The 26,106-nt window shown below is 25.9% G+C and overlaps 3 protein-coding genes across 3 annotated transcripts; all 3 read left to right on the forward strand.

Annotated features, from left to right (window-relative positions):
- Positions 1 to 1,336: 1,336 nt before the first annotated feature.
- On the forward strand, positions 1,337 to 2,294 carry LOC145834028 (tRNA N(3)-cytidine methyltransferase METTL2-like). Its single transcript, XM_082941338.1, has 2 exons — positions 1,337 to 2,056; positions 2,158 to 2,294. The coding sequence occupies exons 1-2, from the start codon at positions 1,411 to 1,413 to the stop codon at positions 2,166 to 2,168; spliced, it is 657 nt and encodes a 218-aa protein (XP_082797464.1). The 5' UTR covers positions 1,337 to 1,410; the 3' UTR covers positions 2,169 to 2,294.
- A 1,011-nt stretch (positions 2,295 to 3,305) lies between these two features.
- LOC145834976 (fructose-1,6-bisphosphatase 1-like) lies at positions 3,306 to 11,556 on the forward strand. The gene is made up of 7 exons (XM_082942506.1): positions 3,306 to 3,492; positions 4,374 to 4,536; positions 5,092 to 5,187; positions 6,249 to 6,386; positions 8,815 to 8,952; positions 9,331 to 9,450; positions 10,991 to 11,556. Exons 1-7 carry the CDS (start codon positions 3,329 to 3,331, stop codon positions 11,174 to 11,176), a joined length of 1,005 nt encoding a protein of 334 aa, XP_082798632.1. The 5' UTR covers positions 3,306 to 3,328; the 3' UTR covers positions 11,177 to 11,556.
- An 11,838-nt stretch (positions 11,557 to 23,394) lies between these two features.
- LOC145833858 (phosphatidylinositol 3,4,5-trisphosphate 3-phosphatase and dual-specificity protein phosphatase PTEN-like) lies at positions 23,395 to 26,036 on the forward strand. The gene has a single exon (XM_082941084.1). It carries the CDS (start codon positions 23,404 to 23,406, stop codon positions 24,658 to 24,660), a length of 1,257 nt encoding a protein of 418 aa, XP_082797210.1. The 5' UTR covers positions 23,395 to 23,403; the 3' UTR covers positions 24,661 to 26,036.
- The last annotated feature ends 70 nt before the right edge of the window (positions 26,037 to 26,106 follow it).

The following is a 26,106-nucleotide window of genomic DNA, read 5'->3' on the forward strand; positions in this document are numbered from 1 at the left end:
GAATATACTTTAAGAATGTATAATAAAATAAAAAAGATTTAACTACTTAGAATGTAAATAAGAAATACTTATAAAAATAACACTAATAAAAAAAAACTTCATAAAACACAAGAAAACAATATAAATGTCTATTCTTCAGTATCACGTTTACTGCAGCAGGCTGTGACTAGAATTCCCCACTGCTTTCTGTGGCTGATTTATATAGCAGCGTTCTTAATTTTTTGCAACATTACATCAGTAATTTCTGGTCTGCACTTTATTTTCTCATTTTTCAACTGTATTAAACTTGCATCAGTATAAAACTTGACCTTGTGAGCTTTCTCTTAACCGCTTGAATGAACTTTTAGCTCAAAACTTCCATTAAATCTAAACAGTAATCAAGTGCAACTTGATATCCTGTTACAGTAGGTTCCACAATGACAGTAAGTTAATACTAATAATAATTTTTTTATTGCCTGCTTAAAAAAACCATCTGACTAAAAGAACTTCATCCTGTAGTTTTTTGCAGACTTTAAAATTTTATGTTTATTTCTTTAAAAGTTAAAATTACGGGGCAGATTAATATTTTTTAAGAAATTGGCTTCTAACTTTATGCTAAAAGTATGAACTACAAGTCAGTTTTTATAGGTTATAAAAATTTCAATTAACTTTTGAGATATTTTAGTCTGATAAAGATAAATTATTATAAAGATTGCTCAATGTTTTTACTTTAATAGTTTTTTGTTTCCATTTTAGTTTGCTTTCTCTATTAATAAACTATAAAGCTGCCAAACTTTGATTACTTATACTTCTAATAGTTACTTTGAATTTGAAAAAAAGTTGTAAGTGACTAGCATTTTAGTTGATAATTTAATAATTAAGATTAAAACATAAAGTAATTCACCCTCTTCTACCATGCTCCTAAAAACGAACTGAATAAATACTTTATTTCTATATAATTTTCCATAACTTACTTAAAAAATATAATTAAGAGACATTTAAATGGTTTTATAAAGTTTTGAAATACCTTCAATTTAGCATAAGTTATATACAATAACATTTTACAGTTCTGTAAATTTAAGTAGTTAATTCAGTTTTTTAAAGAAAATGTAATTGAAATTTTAAGTCAAATAATTTTTTTGTTTTTTGATAGTATATTTATTTTGTTTTATTAACTTATAATATATTATTAATAGCAGAAAATATAGGTAAGTAAGAACTACTCAAAAGTACTAAATCATTTTAAAGGATTAATTTTAAATAGTTTATAAATTACTATTTTACAATATCATTAATTAAAACATATTGTTTCAAATTTGTTACTATTTTGAACTACATTTTGGACAGATAAAAATTATACAGTTTTTAAAGTCATTTGTATCTTATTAAGTTCAAGCATTGTGGTTACAAGTTTGCTGTAAAAATTACACTATGGATAAAGAAACAGATAACACTAGACCCCAGTTTGGAGATAGAAAATTGAAAAATCCTAATAATGTCTTTAAGCATAATGCTTGGGATAACGTTGACTGGACCTCAGAGCAGGAAGCAGAAGCCCAAAAGATTACTAAATTGCAATTAGAAGAATCTGCTTCTTTAGAAATTAAAACTGACTTGCTTGAAAATGCTTCTTCAAAATGGGATAGTTTTTACAAAACCCATAGCAACAAGTTTTTTAAAGATAGGCATTGGTTGTTTACTGAGTTCCCAGAGCTGTTAGTAGCTGAATCTACAGAGAGTTCAAAAAGGTTTTTGGAAGTTGGCTGTGGTGCTGGTAACACTATATTTCCTCTCTTAAAGGCTAACTCAAACTCGAATTTTTTCATTTATGGTTGTGACTTTGCTGAAAGTTCGATTGATGTTATTAGAAATAATGAGGAGTATAATTCTACCAAATGTAATGCTTTTCAACATGATATCACCTCTGATGATGTTTATCCTATTGAAGAAAACTCACTTGATATCATAATTATGATTTTTGTCTTATCTGCCACTGAGTTTAGTAAAATGAAAGAAACAATAAAAAGACTTGCAAGACTACTTAAACCAGGGGGTCAACTTTTGTTTAGAGACTATGGTAGGTATGACCTTGCACAGCTAAGATTTAAAAAAGGTCGATGTCTAGATGAAAACTTTTATTCAAGAGGTGATGGTACACTTGTTTACTTTTTTACTCAGGAAGAAGTTAAAGAAATTTTTACTAGTGCTGGTCTACAAGAAGAACAAAATTTAGTAGACAGAAGGCTTCAAGTTAATCGTGCCAGACAACTTAAGATGTACAGAGTTTGGATCCAAGCTAGATATAGAAAACCTTGATATTGTTAAGGGCATAGGGGGGGGTAAACACCCTTTTTTGGTTTTTGATCTTATTTTATAAAGTTTTTACTAAGCTACAAGATGCTTTTTACAGATTTTAAAAATTCAAAATAATTTTTAAGATATAGCCGGTCAAAGTCAGAGGCAACAATAGAATCCTTATGGAAGGCGCAAACTAAAACGTCAAATAACTAGAAATCACTAAAAATCTATCTCCTCCTACGTTTTTTAAGATAACTACCTCAAATTTTCAGGATATGTTCCTTGCAGTATTTAGAAAATTCTGTCGGAACAGAATTTAAAAAAATTAAAAAATAAAAATTTTATAACAAAAAAACAAAAAAAAAACTGTTTTTTTTGTTTATTTTTTATATAAAACTTTTATTTTTTATTTTTTGAAAAATTCCTTCCGACAGAATTTTCTAAATATATAAAGAAACATTTTCTGAAAGTTTGAGGTAGTTATCTCAAAAAACGTTGGAGAAGATAGATTTTTAGTGAAATAGTCTATTTTTGCCGTTTTAGTTTGCGCCTCCCATAAGGATCCTATTGTTGGCTTTGACTTTGACCGGCTATATCTCAAAAACTATTTTGATTTTTTTAAATCTGTAAAAAGCATCTTGTAGCTTAGTAAAAACTTTATAAAATAAGATCAAAAACCAAAAAAGGGTGTTTACCCCCCCCTATGCCCTTAAACTCTTTAAGATCCTTAGAAATATTTTAAGAACACATTTAAAGTTTAATAAAGTTTTTAAAATTTCATAGTTAAGTTTATTTAGAAAATTAAATAAGTGTATAAATGTTTAATAAAACTCTAATTCTCATAGAAATTTTTACATTAAATTTCAAATAACTCTTAGATTTTTTTTAGACATATAATTTTGTCATATTTTTAGTTAAAACCTTACTAATTCCAGTAGTTTTACATTTATTTTATAAAACACTTGTTAGGTAATTTGTTTTTTAGCTAAAACATACTAAATATTTTAATTAAATTTAAAAATAGAATATACTTTACAACTAAGTTTTAGAAATGGCTCAAGGTATCAATACAAACTTGAAAACTTTGACACGATTTATTGTTGAAGAAGGACAAAAAGTTAATTCTACTGGGGAGTTAACAAATCTCTTAAATAGTATATGCACTGCTGTGAAGACTATTGCTACAAATGTTCGTCGGGCTGGTATTATCAATCTGTAAGTTTCTGTATAACAAGATCAAAGTATTATAAAGAAAATAAAAGTTTTGTTTTGATTTTATGAGTTTTTTTAAATGTTACATCCAATTTTATGAAATTAAAGCTAATTAATTTATTTAAAAACTAATACTGTACTGCAGTGTATCACAGACTAATTATTCCTTATTGTTTATGAATATTTTGAGGTTGAATTTTTTTTGATTGTGTCTGAATTCTAAAATAGAGGTACTTCTGTGTTAAAAAGTAGACTGAGTAGATAAGGTCATTGTAAACAAGAGTTACATGATAATTTAAGTTATGATTATTCAAATTATTATAAAATTTATTAACGTGCAATATCTCAAAAATGATTTGAACATTGAAAAATGTACCATAAAGATAAATAAAGTTTGATAAAGATTAAGATCTTAACAAAAAAATAAAAATTGAAATAGACAATAGCTGTATTTTAGTAAGTTTAATTTTTTTAGCCACTTAAAGAGATCTTTTTAAATTTGAAAAAGAAAATGTACCAGAAGCCCAATTAATTAAGATAATGGTATAAATGTTTAAGTTATTAAAAGACATTAATCAAAATGACTCAGAATTTAATATGTTTTCAATAGTCATAGTTTGAAATAACAAGTCTAATATAAAGTATATCTTTTGTTTGCAGTTTTGAAATTGTGTGATTTTCAGGTTTTTTGCCTACTCTTTTTTAAGGGTAAAAAGTCTTTTTTTATAGCTTGCTAATAAGAATTACCTGGACTTTAATATACATAATTAATCCTTCAAAAAAAAAGAACAACTCTTATTTTTATTGGGCTTTATGCTTTGTTATATTTTTTAATATATTATTGTAAAACAAAAAATATGAATAATTGATTAAAACTTTAACAGTTATGGACTAGCTGGTTCTTCCAACAAAACTGGTGATGACCAAAAGAAACTAGATGTCCTTTCCAATGATTTATTTATAAATATGGTCAAATCTTCTTATTCAACATGTCTTTTAGTTAGTGAAGAAAATGATGAAGCCATAACTGTTGATCCTGATGAACAAGTTTAAATTTTTATTTTGTTAGCATTTCAAAACTTCATACATAAAAAACTGATTCATAAATTGTTTATCTACACGTTTTTTGGTTTAACTTACTTTAAAAAATTAATTGAATGAAACGTGCGTTAATTTAAAAAAGGAGTAAGATATTTAAGAAAAATATTTTAACTTCAATTACAAATTAAACAAACAAACGTCTTTTAAAATCAAGCAATTCTTAACATTTTTAATATTATATTTGATTTAGTTCTAGTAATTTTTTGAGGAAGGACGAATTGTAAACCTGAAAACGTTAAACTTTAGTATTGTGCAATAAAAATTTGTAAATTTTTTAAAACTATCATTTGATTTTTAAACTATTGATGCTGTAGAAAAACCACCTTGTGAAAACTCCGTAGAATTGTGTTATTGATTTAGTATAGAGAAACTTTATTAATTTTTTATAAATTGGGTACTTTTTCAAATTTTTGTTGTTATTATAGAGATTAAATTGTATGATTTTTATCAAGTTCTTTAATTTTTGAATACTATAAAATAAATACTTACAATGTACTTTAGGGAAAATACATTGTAACCTTTGACCCTTTGGATGGATCATCAAATATTGATTGTTTGGTTTCTATTGGTACTATCTTTGGAATTTATAAAAAACAGGTTTGTCAAAACTAACACTAAATTTGATTCTTATCAAATAAATTCGCACATCTTTTAGTATCAATAACTTTCTTAAGCTTATTGTAGTTGTTAAATAATCTAATGAATTAAATAAAAAGACTTGAGTTTTACTTTCTAGGGTTTTCATACTTAAACATGAGTATGTATTGATTATTACTAAATAAAGCAAACACTTTCAGTGAAAACTATTTTTAGTAAAGTTTTGAAGTTATTGAATTATAATTTATAAGTTAATATAATTTTATATACAATCAAACCACAGTTTATTAACATATAAGCTAGTGATTACCTATATTAATTGTTTACATTTAGTCTATAAAAGATACTTGTTTTTCTTTATACAAGTATATATAAAACTTTATTGATTGAATGAAAAGTAATATAGCACATTAACGTTTTCTGCAAGGAGATTGTAAAAAGTATGTTTTTTAATATTTTCAAAAGGTAGTTCAAAACATCTTATTTAGATATTTTTACTGTAAAGTTTATATATTACTCAGTAAATCTAAGTATTTTTTTATTGTAAAGTTTTAGTTCATTTTTGCTATATATTGTATTTTTTAAATTATTTGAGTAAAGCTTGGTTTTTTTTTCTGTTTTTATTTTTCAAATTCTGCTATATTTTAATATGTTTAATATTTTTGTAATTAACACTGTACTACTTGAATTACTAAAACTTTTGATAAGTTAAGAAATTTAAAAAATGCGGTTTAAGCAACTAAGACAAAGTAAAATTAGGTAATTTAAAATTTACATTGCTAGGAAATAGTTCATAGAAAATGGCTGTCCCTGCCTAATTGGTTTTTATTTGTATGAGTTTGTTTTGTTAAGTTATAAACAGTATCTGATAGCCTAAATAATTTTGTACAAAATAAGATAAGCTTGTAAAAAAAAAATGGTCTCAACCCCTTTTTTAGTGAAAAGCTAACCATTTTAACAATTTTTATTTTATTTATTTTCAATTACTAATAAAATAGTTTTGAGATAGCATTTAACTTTTGTTAGATAGTTAACTTTAATCTTGACATTTTAAAATGTAGCATCAAGGCAAAACAGTCGAAAAGGACGCTTTACAACCTGGAAGACAAATGGTAGCTGCAGGTTACGCTCTGTATGGAAGTGCTACTGTTATTGTGCTTGCTACTGAAAATTCTGTCAACATGTTTATGTTGGATCCAGTAAGTTTTTTCTTAATTTGAAATTTAATACTGTTAAATACTTGTGTAAATCATAATAAGTTATGCAGTTTAAGTTTTTAAACAGTGTTAAACCACAAGTGTTTTAGAATTTGTGTAAATCCAATTACATGCTTCTTTGATTACTACTAATAAATAATGAACTTCACCGCACGACCAACAACAACAGCATCCAAGACAAACTACGATCGGTTTCGTCCTTTTTAGGACTCATCAGACATGCTTAGTCTCGAGAAATCGCTGTTGTGATCTTAAAGCAGGCTTTAGTGCAAATGCACTGAAGCGACCGTTTGTGGGTAAAGTCTAAAAAATTCACGCAGGCAAATCGTTTACAGCCCAACGTCTAAGACATTATAAGCTTTTTTTTGACTTTACCCACAAACGGTTGCTTCAGTGCATTTGCACTTAATCCCGCTTGGTTAAGATCACAACAGCGGTTTCTCGCTACTAAGCCTGCCTGATGAGTCCTAAAAAAGAAGAAACCGGTCGTAGGTTGTCTTGAATGCTGTTGTTGTTGGTCGCACGGTGAAGTTCGTTGTTTATTATCGATGGCATAAAACATCTCAACTTTGTTGATGATGGCCAAAATAAATACTGATTACTATTAAGTCAGGGTTGTCACAGATCAGGCTAAGTCAGTTTTTTTGGGGTCAAAGTGACCTAAAGTCAGTATTTTAGGTTAAAATTGCAAAAATTCAGTTCTTTTAGGTCAAAATGTCAGAATTTGTCAGTTCTAATTAACAAAGTTCCTTAATTTTCAAAGCCTTAATATTGAGAAATTAAATAAAAAGTTCCTTTATAAAGTCAGACTAAAATTGAAAATTTTTCCTAGAAACATGTTGAACTATTACCGTTTTTGAACAAGTAGTTGTTGTATGTAATTTTTTTAGTATTGATGATCTGTGCCAAGGACTTTTCAATAGTGAATCTTTGATATATACACAAAAGTCTATTTTGCAAAGTTTTAGAATCAGACTGTTTTTTGTTAAGTAAGTTATTGAGATCTTAATAACTAAGCACTTATGTAACCAGTCTATGTGTATGGTTGACCTCTTTATATAATTTTTTCGTAGAGTTAATTAAATTTTGAAAATAAGTAAAAGCAGATTATGTAATTTATTTTTGTATTTTAAAGGTTTCAGAGCAAATAATAAGAGGAAGTATTTTATAAAACAGATGTACGATTTACTTTTTTATAATTAAGTTTGTAAAGTAAGTAAGAGTAAAAAAAATATTAATAACTTTTTTAAAGGTTTTGTTTTAAATGACATGAGAAAGTATTTAATTTATATAACGGAACATGGTTAAGTTTACTTATTTGTAGTACTTTGTAGAATTACTTGTAGAATTAGTTTTATTTTTTATGCATCATAGTTTCATAAAAAGTACTTTAGTTTAAAATTTATAAAAAGTTTTTAAAAAGAGCTTTACGATTGTTTATTGGTTATAGTTACTATTTTATTACATGTGTTGTTTTCTTTATTTTCGTTTATTTTTGTAAGGTTTGTTTAAATATTTTATGTAAGATCATGGCTAATTTTTTTAGTTTACGTCCTAATATAATTTTTTTTAGGTCTTAACGAAGTTAATTACAAATGTTTAAGTTTTGATGCCATTTTTCGTTTTTCTGAATAAATTATGATTTAGTTAAAGTATTTTAATCAAAAATAGTTTGCCAGTATTTTACTTAACCTTTGAGACACTTAAAGATTATTTGAAAAGAGGTAAACAGCGAGAAAAAAAGTATACCTAGTTCAGTGCAAACATTTTTGTAGTTAAGTTTATATTATTTATTTTTACATTCCAATAACTTATTAATAAAGTTAGCCTTCGTTGAAGTACACATTCTGAACACAGCAACTACTCAATAGAAAGTTTGAAGCTTAGAATTACAAGTCTAAATAAAAAAGAAACCTGGTAATTTTTTATTTATTTTGGTTCTAAAATGTGTACTAAAGTGCGTACTTCTCTAAATATGTGTCTTCAAAATATGTACTTATTAAAACATGCGTACTCAGAAAGCGTATTTAAGTGAAAAAGCGTATTCAAAACGCGTCCCTAAGAGTAATGTAAAAGTCAGGCTAAATCAGTCAGAATCTCGAAAAGTCAGGTTGAATTTACAAAATTTTGCGTGGCAACCCTGAAGTGCAGTAAGGTAAGAAAAAGTAGTTGTAATACATAATTTTTTGTTTTCAAACTTTAATAGAATTATTAAAATAGGATATTTTAATTAGTTCAATACTTTTATTATGAAAGGAGCTACTTTTAACTGTTTAGTGAAGTAATAGAGTTAGTTTAATAAGAAAATATTGACCATTTTATGTGACTAAAAATAAAACAAGTTATTATTAAATTACTAGTTAAATTATAAGTTTTTTGTTTCTGAAGTTTTTAATAAAAATTTAAACAGAGTGTGGGAGAGTTTGTGTTAACTGATAGTAATATGAAAATTAAACCAAAAGGAAAAATATTCAGCATAAACGAAGGTTATGCTCAATACTGGGATAAAGCCATGACTGAATACATTAGAAGAAAAAAATATCCTGATGTAAGTATGAGGATACCAAACTTTAAATATATTATGTTTACTTTGATTATGTAAGGTATTTTTTATTTAAGTTTTTCTTCCAAGTTTAGAATAATTTTTTTAATAAAATATTTAAATTTTTTTTAGCTATCAAGTCAGTTAAAATTAAAAAAAAAAACTTTTGGTAAAGTTAACTGTTATCTATTATTCTTAGATTATAACAGGTTAAAAATTAAGTTTAACTAAAAATTATATAAAATAAGCTTGTGTATGCAATATATTGCAGAAAATATTTTTCTTAGACCACATTTTGTAGATACATATAAAAACTTTTCCTAATTAAATTTTATGCAGTTGCTATAACTAATAACTTTTAAAGAAGGCTATTTTGTTAAGTAGGATGGAAGTTCACCTTATGGAGCTCGTTATATTGGCTCGATGGTAGCTGATGTACATAGAACATTGGTATATGGTGGACTGTTTGCATATCCAGCAACTTCTAAATCACCTCAAGGAAAAGTAATTGATTATTGTAGTTTTTAAAGCTTTTAAAATTAGAATAAAACTAAATAATTTTTTAAATTAAAAATATGCGCATTTAGTTTCTTAACTTAAATTTTTGTTCTAAACACTTTGGTTAATCTTGTTTAAAAATATTTTTTGATAAGTTAAACTTATAAACACTTTTTTAAATATAATTTTTCGTTGAATTATTGAAGGGATTAAATTTTTTTTTTAATTTGTTGCTGTTAATTTAGGCAATAAAATTACTTTTGTCTTAAACTGATAACGCTCTAATAAATAGTTGTTATATCATTGTAGTTACAATTTTTATTATTTTCAGTAAAAACTTTAAAAAGTATTTTACATATACCTGTATTTTGTGAAATTAATAATAAAGTGTATAATATTGCTCATAGTTTTCGCAAAAACATTTAAACCATATTACGCACTTCACTTCCTTGTTGTGTACAAAGTATAATACTTGTTTTAAATTGTAAATTTAATTTTGAATTTGCATTTATTAAGTTAAAAATATTTCTAGTAATAATATAATGACTTATTTAAACTTTTCGTTATAATTTTGCTTTCTAGTGTGCTAAAAAAAATTTTGTTTTACATAAATTTTAAATGCAATCTTGATTGCTTTAACATATATTGTTTTTAGTATTCATATCGACAACAATCTATATATATTTTTTCAACTCTCAATCATGTAATACACAAGAAATCTTTTAACTTTTTCAGTTATGTTTAGTTACAAGTTTGAACTATTTTTTATTGATAATTTTTTTTTTTTGACATTTACTTCTTTTGACTGTTTTAAGTTTTAATTATTTTAGAATTAAAATTTTTCAGTAAATTAGTCTTAAACTTACTTTTGCAAATACATATCTTCTTTTTTATAACAGCTTGTCTCATTTAATTTTAAATTTACGTAAGAAAGTCAGTACAATAAATCGTAGTTTCCAAAAACTCGGGAGTTCTGGAAAAATCTATAGTTTGTCAATTTAGGTAAAAAACCTGGAACTTTTAAAATTTTGAAAAAAAAAACTGAAAAAATTTGGAATTTTGAACAAAAATCACTAAAAACCCGCATTAAATTTTTTTTTTAAATAAAGTAATGAAATTTTGATTTGATACGAAAAAATACTACTTTTTTTTTTTTTTTAAAACACTTTTAAAGTAGCTTTAAGGTATCTTTTCAATGTTTTTATACTATTTAAGACAGTTTTGTACCTTAAATTTAATTTTTTACTAAAAATGAATCAAAAAACCTGTTCTATAAAAAACCTGGAACAAAAGTTCAAGAGATTCTTTGCAACCCTGTTAATTATATCTAAACAAAATATTACAACCATATATCAGGAAAGTAAAACTTCTTTTAGCCTTCTTATTTTCTAATTTTTACTCATTGAATTTAATTGTTATTTATTAAACTCTACTTTTTTTAGTTCTTTGCTTACTTCCAGAACTTAATATCTTTTGTTAACTAACGTGTTAATAAATATATATATTTATACACTTACTGAAATGATATTTTTTTTTACCTCAACAGTTAAGATTATTATACGAAGCTGCCCCAATGTCCTTTATAATGAAAGTGGCCGGCGGAAAGTCAACTGACGGACACCAAGACATATTGGACATTGTGCCCACTAAAATTCACCAGAGGGTTCCAATAATACTGGGCAGCACTCAGGACGTTGATGAGTACTTGAAAGTAGTCAGCTTGTTTAAATAAAAACTCATTGTAAACAATTTGCAGTTTGGATGTAGGCGTGCATTACTAGAGCTTTGTATTTATCCTAATATGCATCAAATTAGCTTATTTAAACTTTTAATCGGCTATCACTCCAATTGTTTGTTGCTTTTACTGTAAATGCTTTACCTCCTTATATCTCAACTTGTACTTTTAATCAAACTTTTGAAAATTTAATTAGTTACTTTTGAAAAACTTTTTTAGTAATTAAATATATCTTAAGTGTACTTATATTTTGTTAGTATTAATAGTCATAAACGCATAAATTGTTATACTTTATTTACATTAGAATCTGTAATGATTTCATTAAAATAATTTACATATATTCTTATCTTCTTTATTTTTGTTAAATAAAGTTTTATTTGACATCCACTTGCAATTTAATATTTTATTTTTTAATATCATAAATAGGGTTGATCACGCCAATTCGACCATCAGACCACAAGTTTCGGTAGACTGAGACCGGTTTCGTCCTTATAAGGACTCATCAGTCAGTCACAACCGAAAAACTTGTAGTCGTCAATCTACAAACGGTTTATCATGCTTTCACATGAATCAACTATTTGCTAGCAATGATCAGTGACGTCAGCATTGTCATTTGCCGTGCAACGTTTAAAACATTGTCCACTAAGCAAGACATCTGGCACGCTCGTTTTAGTACGATCAACAAAAAACATCCGCGAAAGTCAGCAGAGCAGAATCCTGGACTTTCGTTTGCCGTGAGACAAGCTCAAGTTTAACAATAGGGTTGATCACGCCAATTCGACCATCAGACCACAAGTTTCGGTAGACTGAGACCTGCTCTGCTGACTTTCGCCGATGTTTTTTGTTGATCGTACTAAAACGAGCGTGCCAGATGTCTTGCTTAGTGGACAATGTTTTAAACGTTGCACGGCAAATGACAATGCTGACGTCACTGATCATTGCTAGCAAATAGTTGATTCATGTGAAAGCATGATAAACCGTTTGTAGATTGACGACTACAAGTTTTTCGGTTGTGACTGACTGATGAGTCCTAATAAGGACGAAACCGGTCTCAGTCTACCGAAACTTGTGGTCTGATGGTCGAATTGGCGTGATCAACCCTATTGTTAAACTTGAGCTTGTCTCACGGCAAACGAAAGTCCAGGCTTCTGCTCTGCTGACTTTCGCCGATGTTTTTTGTTAATATCATAAATTAATATTTTTTATTACTTACTAAATTTTATAATTTTAACAAATTACCATTGTAAGAAGGTTTTTGTAACTTTTAATATACCATTTTCAACAATAAAAAAGTTTAAAATACTAAGAAGATGAGTAATATTTATATATTTCATGATGCAAATCTTCAAATTCTTAATAATTTTTTTATATATGTTTTTTTAACTGCTAGACATTTTCCGGAAGCTCACAGTATCTTTATTACCTAATTTAAAATTGCTGTATTCAGGGTTGCCAAAAAACCGTGATACCTTGAATTTGACAATTTAGGCTAAAAAACCTGGAATTTTGAACAAAATCACTAAAAAAACCTGGAATTTTTAACTATTTTAATATGTTAAGTAAAAAATTTCGATTTGACTATAAAGGGTGGGCAACATTTTCAATCAATGGGCCGGATCCGGGTAAAATTAGTCGTTTGCGGGCCGGAGCATCTCGAATTAGTGATTTACCGGATCTGGTATCCGGATCTAACCGGATAATGACTTTTTAGATCCGAATCCGACTAGATACTAATTTTAAATCGAGATCCGGATCCTGTCGGATTCTAGTTCAAATAAAAAAATTTGGATCCGACCGGAATCTAATTTTGTAGATACCGTTGATCACTTTTTTGAATCCTCCAAATTCACAAAACTTTTTCAAGTCTGACAGCTTAAGATGTAGATTGAGACATGTCAAATAATAACTATAAATATAATTGACAAAGGTACGTATATGAATTATCGTACTTAAAAAACAAGTTTCTTGAGGTAATGTAACAAAAAGATATTCCAACTAAGTTAGAACAACAAAATATTAGGACAAAATGGTATATTTATTAGTACACATCAAATTATTAAGTCATTTTTAGCATGTTTTTAAAGTCAAATTCTTACAGTTTTGTAAAAATATGATACAAAGTTTTATGAAAATTTTATAATATTTACCCTTTGCAAGCCTGTCATTTCGATCGCGGGCTGGTCATTTTTATTTGCGGGCCGGATCTTATTAAAATTTAAAAAACGGTCTGGGCCGGTTATTTTCACTCTGCGGGCCGGATCCGGCCCGCGGGCTGTACGTTGCCCAACCCTACTATAGATAAAAAAAGAATTTATCATCATAATTTTATTGTTAAAAAGCACAATTAAAGGAGTTTTCGAGTATCTTTTCAATGTTTTTATATAAATACAAATTTTGAAAACCTTCAGAAAATTTGGCAACCCCGTGTATTGTTAATTTTTTTATTAGTTTTCAAAATAAAATTAATTAGTGATTTTTTTACTATATTAAACAAAAATTTAAAATTTTACTAAATTTTTATTTAACAATTGCTTAGAGATAGTTGCTCAGCGACGTGTTTCAAGGTTATACAAACAATATTTAAACTTCGAATTAATACATGTCATGAGGTGTTCTAAAAACAACCAATAATAAAGTTTTTTTGATAAACTTTGACAGTTACGTGAAGCAACTCTACTGTAAAATAGACCTTAAATTATTTACTCGAAAAACTTACTCTAAACTATATAAGTTTATAGATCAATGATATATTTAACTACTAAAATTTATATATATTTAATTAACTTTACAAAACTTAAACAAACGCAATTATACTCAAGTTTCGCGTTCCGGTTTCTCAGTTGTTAATTTGAAATAAAATTCACTGTAAAGCTTAAAAAAATGTGTAACAGTATCATAAAATACCATAACTTATTAAACTGATATGAGATATGTTAATAAAAAAACTTAATAATTTTTCAAATATTTAAACAAATATAAAGAAAAAAGGTTGAATTAGTTTCAAACCATAATAAACTTTAGTAACCTATTTTTGATATGCTTACAATTGAGCACAAATTAATTTATTTTGTTCAAGTGCGTTCTGTTTTTTAGCGGATAAATAGTGACGTTTTAGCATTTGTTTTCACATAGAAGTGTGTTGGTAATAAGAATTAATTACTCAACAAGTAATTAAAAGTCTGGTAAAAACGAACTTTTCTATAAATTAAGTACAACTACAAATAACTTTAGAAAAAAAAATTCGACGTTAGTTTTTTTGCTATTGATAAGAGTTTTTAGTTTAAGTATTTCTACACTTTAATAACTAAAACGTATGTTGCATTAAAAAAAATCACTTAACCAATATGGGTATAAACACTATTGTTTAAATCTTTTACAAAACATGTGTCGCTACTGAATTATGAATATTAAATTTCCGTGTGGCTGATTTTGATATAATTTATAAAAATATTTTAAAATTTTTAATATTTTTTTATACTGTATATAAAAAATAACTGAAACAAGTAAAACTAACTTCTGTATAAATACTTTGAAACTTTTTTTTATATAGTTTTTCTCACTTAAAAAAGCAAAATTAACATTTTTTTAAAGGAAGCATTTGAAAAAATTTATTAAAATAAATTGAATTATAAGTAAACAGGTATGTTGTTATTTGCTTTATATATAAATAACTACAATTTTGACAGTTGTTCTTTTTTAAAGTTTCGATCAGTTTTTTGTAAGAACTCAAATTTCATTGCAAGTAAACTGATTAAAAAGTTTAAATCATTAAAAAGATAAGACCATCTATCGACTTGAAAAAATTTTTTTTTGTATTATATACGAACATTTTATGGTTTTTGAGATTATTTAAAACAGCCAAAATCAATTTTTAAAACTGCATACTGTGTAAAGGTAGAAAAATTATTTATAAACATAAAGCTATGCTAAAGTTTTCTTTAGAAATTTAAAAAAAATTAACAAGTAGTTATTGATTATAATTGTTTATTGAACGAAAAAAAGCGCTTAAATATATGTTCCAATGACCTGGTTTACGAAAAAACCTTTCGGTTATCGAGTCATACACCAGGAATCAGGATACAGTTTAAAGTCATGTACAGGACAAGTCATATAATTATGTTAATTTAAACAGTTTTTATTTAAGATAATCTTTTAATATCTTTTTGTTCAAGTATTAGCTTAAAGTAATTAAAGCTTTAAAATAAAACTAAAAATGATATATTTAATTAAATAAATTGTTGGTTAATATTTGCAGAGAATAGTCTATGTAAATAAAATTAATTTTAAGTGTATTATATTATAGCAAATGTATGTTAATAATATTGTTTTAGAATTTAAGAAAAATGTTGTTTTTATCATAATTTTTTGCATATTTATAAGATTTAATATCCTGGACAATACGTTTAAAGGTATCCAAGTGGTGTATGACTCGATAACCAAAAGGTTCTTTATGCATCAGGTCCAGTAAACTATAATAATGTTTTATAATATAAAAATGCAAAGAATAAGTTACAGAAAATAATTTTTAAGTTTTTGAGTCAATTGAAAAACTATTAAAAAAATATAACGTTGTAAAGCTATTTAGCATTAAAAGTTAAAGAAAGTTTTATTCTACGGACAAAACTTTTTTTTTAAAGATAGGGTTCAAGTAAAATGTGAACTATTTCTTTTCAAGTCTGTATTATTTTTTGTTTTTTATTCAAACTAAAAATATATGTTACTTTTAGTTAATTTTAACACAATAAAAGCTATTCACATTTCGCATATGTACTTGTTCATTGAACAAATCATATTTAAGTTTAATGATAAAAGTTTATAACAAAATTTTTATAATCAAAATTTATTATAATTAATTATTATATTATAATCAGCTTGTTTTGTTTTTTCTGACAAGTTTAAACTTTTAAACTGATATTTTTTCAAGCTCCCGTAAAACCTACTCTAATAGTTTTAAATAAATATAAGTTTGAAGCTGGTGAAAAATGTCCAAATTATTTGAAATTATCACTACCTTTATGATTTGTTTACAATAAGTTAAATAAGCTCAGTATCTTCCCCAATCAATATGCTTTATGAGTTTTATGAGAAGTTATTGTTAGGGTTGTCACTTTACCTGGAAAAACTTGGAATTTTAATATGTTCAGTAGTAAAATTTCAATTTGACTCAAAAAATCTATCATATAGATTAGGGGTGGGCAACGATGGGCCGGATCATAAAAAATTAGTCCTCAGCGGGCCAGAGCATTTTAAGTAAGTGATCTACCAGATTCAGTTGGATCCTTTTATAGATCCCGATCTTAATTCAAAAATGTTATCCGGATCCAACTAAATACTAATTTTAGACAAGGTTTTGTATCCGAATAGAACTAATTTGAAAAGATGTGGATCCGGCTGGATGCTAATTTATCTGGTGTTTTAAAATTTTGAATCAATTTATTAAATACCAAGATTCTCAAGTATAAAGTTTTAAGTTAATTTTTATTAAGTACTCATAATTCTATATTTATTACAACTCTGGACCAAATTAATACTTGTTACTTTTAAAAAAACAATAATTTACTTACTAAAAGTTATTAGAGCCTAAGATTTCAAACTAAAACATTAAAGTTTTTTAACTATTCAGAATTATCTAATTTTGGTCATCCTTGGCTCGAGGCTACATTAATAATATTATTCAGAAGTTGACTAAAATTACAATATTAAACTACTATCTTTTAATTTAAAAAAAACTTATAAAGATTCATTCAAAATTTTGTTGGATTGTAAACTGTTATTACAAACATGCGCAAGTAAATTTTCTAAACAAATCATACTTTAAGTTAATGAGATATTGTTTTGAAATATTGTCATCAGTTGGTCATCATTAAACTTAATCATTTAGTTGATCAAACATTTCTTATCTAAAATATCAATAGCAGAAAAGAGTGCAAACTGTAGTCTTAACTTGGAATATTCTACTAAAATGTAAAGTTGTGCAGTTTTACTGAAAATAGGTGTCAGTGTTATTAAAAACTACTTTTCTTAACATTTATAAGAACAACTCACTACACATCTGGGAAAGAAACCAGTTTTTTACATGTCATTTTTTATGAAAATTATTTTGATAGGTAAGATCATTAAAGCTAGTTCAACAAACAATTTTTTTTTGATTATTTAAGAAAAAATTAATTTAACTGACTTGAAACAGAACAAAGTACTATAACAAAAGAGTGTTTTTATTATTACAGGAATTAAAAGCCATTTTTAAAAACGTTTTCAGGTTAAAGTTTTACAGTTTATTTTTTGAAAATAATTTTAAAAAGATTGTGTACAAATTTTGTAATATTTACATTGACTTGTAGGATTTCATACAAATTTTGAAAATGCCAAGCAGGCTGGATCATTCACTTGCGGGCCAAATAAATTTTGTCTGCAGGCCAGATTCCATTTAAATTCAAAAAAGGTTTGGGGGCCAGTCATTTTGACTCGGGAGCCTGATCTAATATAAATATAAAAATTTTCTCATCATCAAAAATTTATTCTATTAAAACTATACATTTGTAGCTTTACAGTATCTTTATTTATTGTTATACTATTTAACACAGTTTCTTACCTTAAACTTAACTTTGTACTAAAAATAGACAGACTAAAAAATATGTACTTTTAAAAACCTGGAGGAAATTAGGAAAACTTGGAAAAAATTTTTAAGAACGAGTGGCAACCCTGTATTATGTGTTGTAAAAATTTATAATAGTATTTTAATTATGTAGTTTGATTAGTATCCTAGTAATCCAACTATTTTCTGCTTGATCCTCAGAAAACGTTTATTATTGTAAGGGGTAGAGTTTGAGACTGATATTTTTTTACCATTTGAACTTATGATAGAGATTAAGAATTTTTTTTTGTGCATTTCTTGACTTACACAGTTTTGATCTTGTAAAGTTCAACTTAAAAAGATATAAAGCTGTCATCAGGACCACTACATCAGCTGACCACTTAAAATAGATGTGTATTTTTCACAAAATGTTTATGTAAAACTAAAATATTGTACTCTGTAAGATAAAAAACCAGCACTGAAACATTCACAAAAACAAGAATTTTGCATCTAAGTATGTTTTTTTACAGCTAAGTAGCACCTAATTACACTTTGTATAAGTTAAAAAAATTTTCAAAGTATAAAAAAGTTATTTAAATATTATATTTTGTTAGATTTAGACAAAAAGTTTTTGTTGTTACTTTCATTGGAAATTTGATAAGTGCAACAATATAAACTACCTTAATCATTGTTAAGAAACTTTCATATTTAAATGTTCTATCTTAGGTTTTGTTTTAAGTCTTAATGTGCACGTGTCATGTCAACATGTAATCAAATAACATTCAAGACAAATTAAATTTATTCTTAATTTTACAAAAATAACTGATCCATCAGTTTATTTTTACAGTTAAATAAAGTTTTAAAAAAATAAAAGATAGAAGCAATCAGTTTGACAGTTCCTTATAGGATGTACATATTAATGGCATATGTGGGTAAACTCTTTTTTTCAAATTTAATCTTATTTTTTGCATAAATAGATAAGCTACCTGTGACTTTTTACCGCTTGCTAAAATTCAAAGTAAATTTGAGATATAAGCGATTAAAGTTAGAGCGTTCAATAGGTTCTTTATGGGAGGCAGAAACTAAAAGGGCATTAAAATAGACTATTTCAGTAAAAATCTATCTTCTTCAGTTTTTGAGCAATTGTTTTAAAACTTTTTAGAGTAATCTTTAATAAATTAATAAAAAATTGTAAGAAACAGATTTTTTTAATTTTGTAAAAAACAAAAAATTTAAAAAATAACTAAAAAATTATTATTTTTTATTTATTTTGATCATAATTTGTTTAATGGTTTTTTCTTTTTGCAAAATCTGCTTTCTACAAGTCGTTTGTAATATTAAAAGGTACATTTCCTAAAAATTTGAATTTAAATTCTATAAAATGAAGGAGGAGATAGATTTTTAGTAATTTTTCAAATTTCTGAAAAAACTGGCCTTAAAAATTTTTGATTCCATACGGTTGTATCAGAATATTTTTACAAAACTTGTTATATCTCAATAGTTAATTGAAGTTTTTTTGTTCAATAAATAGTATAGTATATTCTCTAAGCTTTCAAATGTTAAGTTTAAAAAAAAAGTTGAACCCTTAGAAAACTATATGCCATTAAATATATGCCCTATGCCCTTAAAAAACGGCTTTATAACTAAAAATTTATATTCTCCAAAAATTTTATCTTTTAAAACTATCTAAAATTTACAAAATTTGAAAAGCTGTTAAAAATATATTCCATTAAGTTTTGAAAATTTTAGGTTATAAAAAAAATTTCAGACAGATATTCCTAACTATTGCAAGGATCACTTCTGAAAATTTAAGATTTGTAGCTCATAAAAAAAGTAAATATAATTTTAGTCAAACATTTTATTCTGAAAAAAAAAAGAAACAAAAAATGCTGTCCATAGTTTTGTCTTAGTAAATTTTTAACAAAGTGATTATAACAAATAATAATTTAAGTCTTTATATTTTATAGAAAATTATTTAAAGTTTATACTTTAAATTTTAATATAAAAACTAATAAGTATAAAAAAATCCTGAAGCACCATATGCTTTTTAATGTTCTGCAGCCACCCCTAATATGCCTTTTACATGATCACATGTTGGCTCTGGTAGCTTTATATTGATATTACTTGTTATCAAGTTGCTATGGAAAATATAGTTTGCAATAAAAGAGTCATATTGAATATAAAAAAACGGTTTTTATATGTTAACCAAGATGTAAGGTATATGTTTTGTTTTGAAAAATGAAATTTGTTTAACTACAAAAACATTTATAATTAAAAAACAAGTAAATAATGTTACATTACTACCTTTAGGTCAATAAATTCATGAATTAGTCAGTAATTTTGTCTTTTCTAAAAATATATCAGAAAGTTAAGGTGTTTTAAATTAAAAAGTTATTAAATATTTTTCTGTCAAGTAGTTCAAAAAAAAATCTTAAGATAAATCTGTTTTTTAGATTTGTGTATATTAAATACCTTTGATAGTCTCTTGCTTGAGTATTTACTTTAAAGCCAAAACATTTTAACTTTACTGTAAACTTTTAAACTTAACTGTAAAAAAAATATTTGAAAGTAATGACAAAAAAAAATATCTCTTAAACAATTTTTTGTCATCTAAAGGTAAGTAAAGTAAAAATAAAGAAAATAAAAACTCTTCAAACGTACTGGGTGGCCATTTTACCTGGAAACACGGTAAAAGCTGGATTTTTGAACTTTCTGCATGATATAATGAAGTTCAGATTAAATAAGAAATGAATTTAAGGACATAAGGGGATTGGTCCAACATTTTTTTAAATAAAAAATAACATAAACTATTATATGAAAGCTTTAAGTATGAACTAGAAGCTAGTTTTGATAGAATTAGGAAATTTTATTTAATTTTTGAGATATTAAATTTCTTTTTAAACATTTTCAATAAATGTAAAGACCGAAAATATTTTAGGGTCTATTTTATTGAAATTTTAAAATTCAATTAAATTCTATCTTCTCCTTCGTTTTTTAGCTAGAGATCTCAAATATTAAGGAAACATTTATTTGGTTTAAATGTTGTGATTTTTAAAATATTTAAAAACAAAACATTTAAATAAAAGTAACAAACAAAAAAGGTGGTTTTAATAGAGTTTTTATATCCAAAAATTAAAAAAAAGCCTGCTTTAATTTGATTTAAATATTAGTGATGAACTTTCTTTGAAAGTTTGAAGAAGACAGTTTATAGTATTTACAACGTCTAGATTTACACCATACTGAAATTCTAGCAATTGTGGCCTGTATACTAAGAAAATAAAATTTAGAGATTCTAACCTTAATGAATTAAAGGTTTTTAAAATGTTATGGGAAATTTCTAACTTGAAAGAATAAGTTAAATATTTCAACACATAGTAATTCATCTTATTTTGTTAAGTTACTCAATTTGCAAAAAGTATTTAGTGAATGAAAGTTTAAGAGATTTTTTTTGGTGAAAGCTTTAATACGCTATTAAAAAATCTCAGATGGATAATGTCAGATTTGTGATTTTTATATGCCTATAGATTTTTATATGCCAAAAAACTAAATAATATAGACATGTACTGTGAAACATCAAAATATTATCTATAAAATTAAACTTAATAACTGTGATGAAAAAAATAGAGTAATATCAACATATAAATTGATATAAACTCAAGTAGAAGAATATGAACAGTAGCTTAACATGGGAATGGGTCTAAATTGCACAAAGACAAAGTTGCACAAGAGCATAAAACTGCACAAAGATACTTTTTCACGGGGAGACAAAATTGCACAAAGACAATTTTGCACCAAGGGTCAATTTTACATAAGAGAAAATAAAAAGAAAGGAAAGTATATAAAAAACAGAAAAAAAGAGTTAGGGGTAACAGTGATAGTAAAAATATCTAAGAAAAAAAAATCAACTTTGCAAAAATGTTTTTCTGCTAAAGTGTCTGCTCATGAAAAAGTGTCTTTGTGTAATTTTATCTTTGTGCAATTTCATTCCCTTGTGCAAAAGTGTCTTCGTGCAAAAGTATCTTTTTGCAATTTTGTGCCCTCTTGTAAGTTTGTCTTGTGCAATTTTGTACGCACGTACAAGTTTGATAGCTTCCCGCTTAACATAGTTGTTCTCTAACACCATCTACCAGACAATTTTTTTTGGTCATTTTCCCTAGTATAGAAAAAAAAATTCAAGCTAATAACTTTAAATAGTTGTTTTCGTTTTATTTTTCTGGAATAAATTCAAACAAAAAACTAATATAAAGCTCTAAATTAGGGTTTTGCAGGCATTTGGAGATCCCAAGACAAATTAAAATAGAATTGCCTGTTGCAGTTGTAAGTTGTTTACTTTTTGAATCAGACCTTAGAAATACTGTGTCAGTTTCTAGTTTTGCTGAAATTATACCTAAGACCTTTATTTTAATTTTAATTCAAACCTCATATTATCTAATTTAACTTTTGAATTTACCAAAAATTTTACCTTAGTCCTAATTTTTTCCTTCTTCATTTCAAACCCTAGAATACCTAGTGTAAGTTTAGTAATTTCTAGAAAACTACTAGACCTTTTTACTCTTCATTTCAAACCCCAGAATATCAAGTGTAAGTTAAATATTTTCTTTTGTGGGTCAAGTTTTTACCTCAACTTACCAAAACTATAGCCACCTCCCATTCAGGGGCCATAGTTTTCCAACCCACGCTCTAAAACAAACTTTAAAAAAACATTCTGGTCAAAAGTATTTCAGAAGTTATTAGCATAGTTGCCAGATTTCTATAAGAGCATTACCGCAAATTTACTTCAATATTACATTTAAGTTAAAACAAATGTTATTCAGTTTGAAGGAAGCTTTTTTTTTAATTTTGGCAACAAACTTTATCATTATAGAAATTAAAATACATACTAGTTAGTATTATTGGTTGAATTAAACTTAACTCTTAATCATACTTAATTGAATTGCTTTATTTACTTAAGTGTTACTTTTTCATTCAAAACAAACAAATTTTTGTTACGATTAAGTACTCAATCTACATAGCAAAATTAGCAATTTAACAATTGTTTTTCAGTTTAATTAAGTGAACTTAAAGGCTATAAACAAAATACTATAAAACTTAAAAGGTTACTTAGATTTAACTCTTTTAGATATTAAAAGATTTTTTTCAAGTACCATTAGTTAAAATGTTTATCAGAATTTAAAAAGAAACATATTATAAGTTTAAAGTCTAAAATTTGTTTAAGTTACATCTGTTTAATATAGTTCTTCAGAAAGGTAATCATTAGTTAATGAAAGAAGTTGTTGTTAACAATTTTCAACTGAAAATATAAAAACAATTTTTATAAAGTTTGTAGTTAAACTGCTTATAATAAAAAAGTAATATTTTTAGATTTTTTTTTTAATGCAACAAGTAATACAAGTTTTGCCACAACTATATAAAAGTAATAATTCTGATTTTATATTTTATCTATACAGTACAAATATTTAAATTTAATTATATAAAAAAATTAATGTGCTCTACTTTAAGGTTTTTTAATATAATTGATAGAAATAGTTGAACCAAGTTTTTCCTATTTAACAATAGTAAAAAATTAAAGATAAAATGATTAAAAAAATTTTAAGTATAAATTGTGTATTCAAAATAAAAGATTTAATTTTGTTTAGAAAAGTGTTAAATAATGGCTAAAACAGTTAAACATCTTGTTTCAAAAAATAAAAGAAGGTACCAGCAAGATGATTTTGACTTGGATTTGTCTTACATAGTTCCTAACATAATTGCAATGGGATTTCCTGCTGACAAAGTTGAAGGCTTATATCGCAATAATGTTAGTGAAGTAATCAGGTTTTTGGAGACAAAACATCCAAACTACTATAAGGTTTACAATTTATGTTCTGAACGTAACTACGATACAGATAGGTTTCATGATCGGGTAGCATCTTATCCTTTTGATGATCACAATCCTCCAAATTTTGAGTTGATAAAACCATTTTGTGAAGATGTAGACCAATGGTTGGCTGCTCATAGAAAAAATATGGTAGCAATACATTGTAAAGCTGGAAAGGGAAGAACAGGTGTAATGATTTGCTGTTACTTGCTCCACAGAAAACGTTTTACTTTTCCTGATGATGCATTAAATTTTTATGCAATTGCAAGAACAAACAATAGCAAGGGAGTGACTATACCTTCTCAACAGAGATATGTTGGTTATTATGGGGATTTAATAAAGTTTAATTTAGAGTACAAACCTAGTATGCTAATACTTCATTCATTGACTCTTGAAAATATTAGTACACAACAAAATAGCAACCCACTCATATTACAAGTATCCCAAAGTGGAACCAAGTTGGGCTCATTTATGAGCAACAAAGTAAAAGAATTAAAGCAAGGTAAAATAAATTTTGAGTTGAAAAATCCCCTTCCACTTTGTGGAGATTGTAAATTTGAAGTGTGTTTAAAACAGGTTATGAGAAAAGAGAAGCTTTTTCACTTTTGGTTCAACACTTTTTTCATCAGTTTCGGAAATAAGTTGAAACTAAGTGGAAATGAGTATCAATGTGAGGAGTCTTCGTCTGCTCAATGTGTTGTTGACCCACCAACAGAAAATGGTGTCAGAGATACTAAAAATAATCTTCCTCACAAAGTTTGTATTGTTTTCAATAAAATGGAGCTTGACGGTGTTTCGAAAAAAGATGAAGGTAAAAAGTTGCTAGGCCACAACAACTTCAGAGTGAAAATTGTTTTAAGTTGTCATGGTAATCTATCTACAGGTTCTGTAAGTGAAATTGAGAACCAAATGGACAACTGCAGCATGTCAAGTTCTAACACTTCACCTGGTAAGCCATCAACAGGAGACTCTGAATCATCAAAAGATTCAGTTACGTTTTTTGAGGAAGATGACTTAGAAGAAGATGAAAAAGATTGGTCTGCACAATAAAAAACACTAGAAACGGTAATATAGCGTTGAAGTAAATTATTTGAAAACTGACTTTTGTATAATAATTAAAAACACTGCTGTTGTTTTTAAATTGCCTAATATTTTTAAATCTACAGCAGTAAATACTTATTTTTTGAATTTCTTATACTTCAATATAATTTTCCTTGAGTATGAGCTATGAATACTGCCTTAAGTTACATTTAATCTATATCCAGGTAGAAAAAAATATATTTTAGCTTTACAAAATAAAACTTTATTGCCTTGAATTTATTTAAAAAGAATTTTGTATTTCTGTTACAGCTACCAGACTTATTTTTTGTATTATGTTCTTTAATACGAACACGCTATTAGTGGTTGTATTTTTTTATTTAATTGTTGATTGAGATTGACATCTTAATTTGTAAGTGTAGAATTCTATGAAAAATGTTTTGATATAGACAGGGTTGCCAAAAAACCTAGAATCCTGGAAAAATCTGGATTTTGACAATTTAGGCTAAAAAACCTGGAATTTTAGAAATATTGAAAAAAAACCTGGAATTTTGAACAAAAATCACTAGAAAACCTTGAAAAACCTGGAATTTAAAACAACTTTGAAAGGTTAAGTAGTAAAAAACAGTTTGACACAAAAAATTTATTGTATAGATAGTTTTTTTGTCACAATCAAAACTTGTATTTAAAAAAACACATTAAAAGTAGCTTTAAGATATCTTTTCAAAGCCGTTATACTATTTAACACAGTTTAATTTTAAACTTGAAATAGACTCTAAAGTGTGTAATTTTAAAAACATGGATAAAATTTGCGAAAAACATTTGGCAACCCTGGATAAAAAACATCTACAAATTATTTAAAGCTCTTATAATTTAGACTTATTTTTTTGTATCATGTTATCAGTTATGATAATGTATACTTTGAAAAAAAGTTAGCTTAAGGTTAAACCTTTTTCTTATATGCAATTCTATCAGATGCATTTAAAATAGTATTTATTAATTTTTTTGATGACTATCCAAACAAATTATATTTAATTTAAACATTTTTATAAACATAAGTAAGGTGTATTAAATACTAGTACTTCATTATAAAAATAATAAAATTAGCAGAACTAAATCTTTTTTTTTCTATAATATTTGTTTTATACTTTATTTAAATATCCGGTTAGACATAAACTTAACTTGAAACTGCGTATAACTTTATATTGGCAATATTTTTTGTACTATGTGCAACTTATAAGAAATAATATATTCAATACATGACATCTCTTAACAAAGCATAACAAAATATTTTTATTCAAAATTTGTAAAAATTTAATTATGTTTATTTGTATTGATTTTAATGTTATAAAATTGTGTTTAATTGTACAAAATGTAATAAATTAAGTAACCTATGATTTTTTTAACTTCAACTGTAAAATGTTTTTTCTTATAATTATTTTTCAAAAGTTTTTTATA

The sequence above is a fragment of the Thalia democratica genome, chromosome 4 (genome assembly GCF_965202585.1).
Source record: "Thalia democratica chromosome 4, ktThaDemo2.hap1.1, whole genome shotgun sequence".
Taxonomy (NCBI): domain Eukaryota; kingdom Metazoa; phylum Chordata; class Thaliacea; order Salpida; family Salpidae; genus Thalia; species Thalia democratica.

What these genes read in the sequence shown, in the direction of transcription:
- LOC145834028 (XM_082941338.1), top strand. Translation starts at nt 1,411, where the DNA reads ATGGATAAAGAAACAGATAACACTAGACCCCAGTTTGGAGATAGAAAA.
- LOC145834976 (XM_082942506.1), top strand. Translation starts at nt 3,329, where the DNA reads ATGGCTCAAGGTATCAATACAAACTTGAAAACTTTGACACGATTTATT. An exon ending in CTGTTGATCCTGATGAACAA is followed by an intron (nt 4,537 to 5,091) that starts GTTTAAATTTTT and finishes AATGTACTTTAG; the next exon opens with GGAAAATACATTGTAACCTT. An exon ending in CTAAATCACCTCAAGGAAAA is followed by an intron (nt 9,451 to 10,990) that starts GTAATTGATTAT and finishes TTACCTCAACAG; the next exon opens with TTAAGATTATTATACGAAGC.
- LOC145833858 (XM_082941084.1), top strand. Translation starts at nt 23,404, where the DNA reads ATGGCTAAAACAGTTAAACATCTTGTTTCAAAAAATAAAAGAAGGTAC.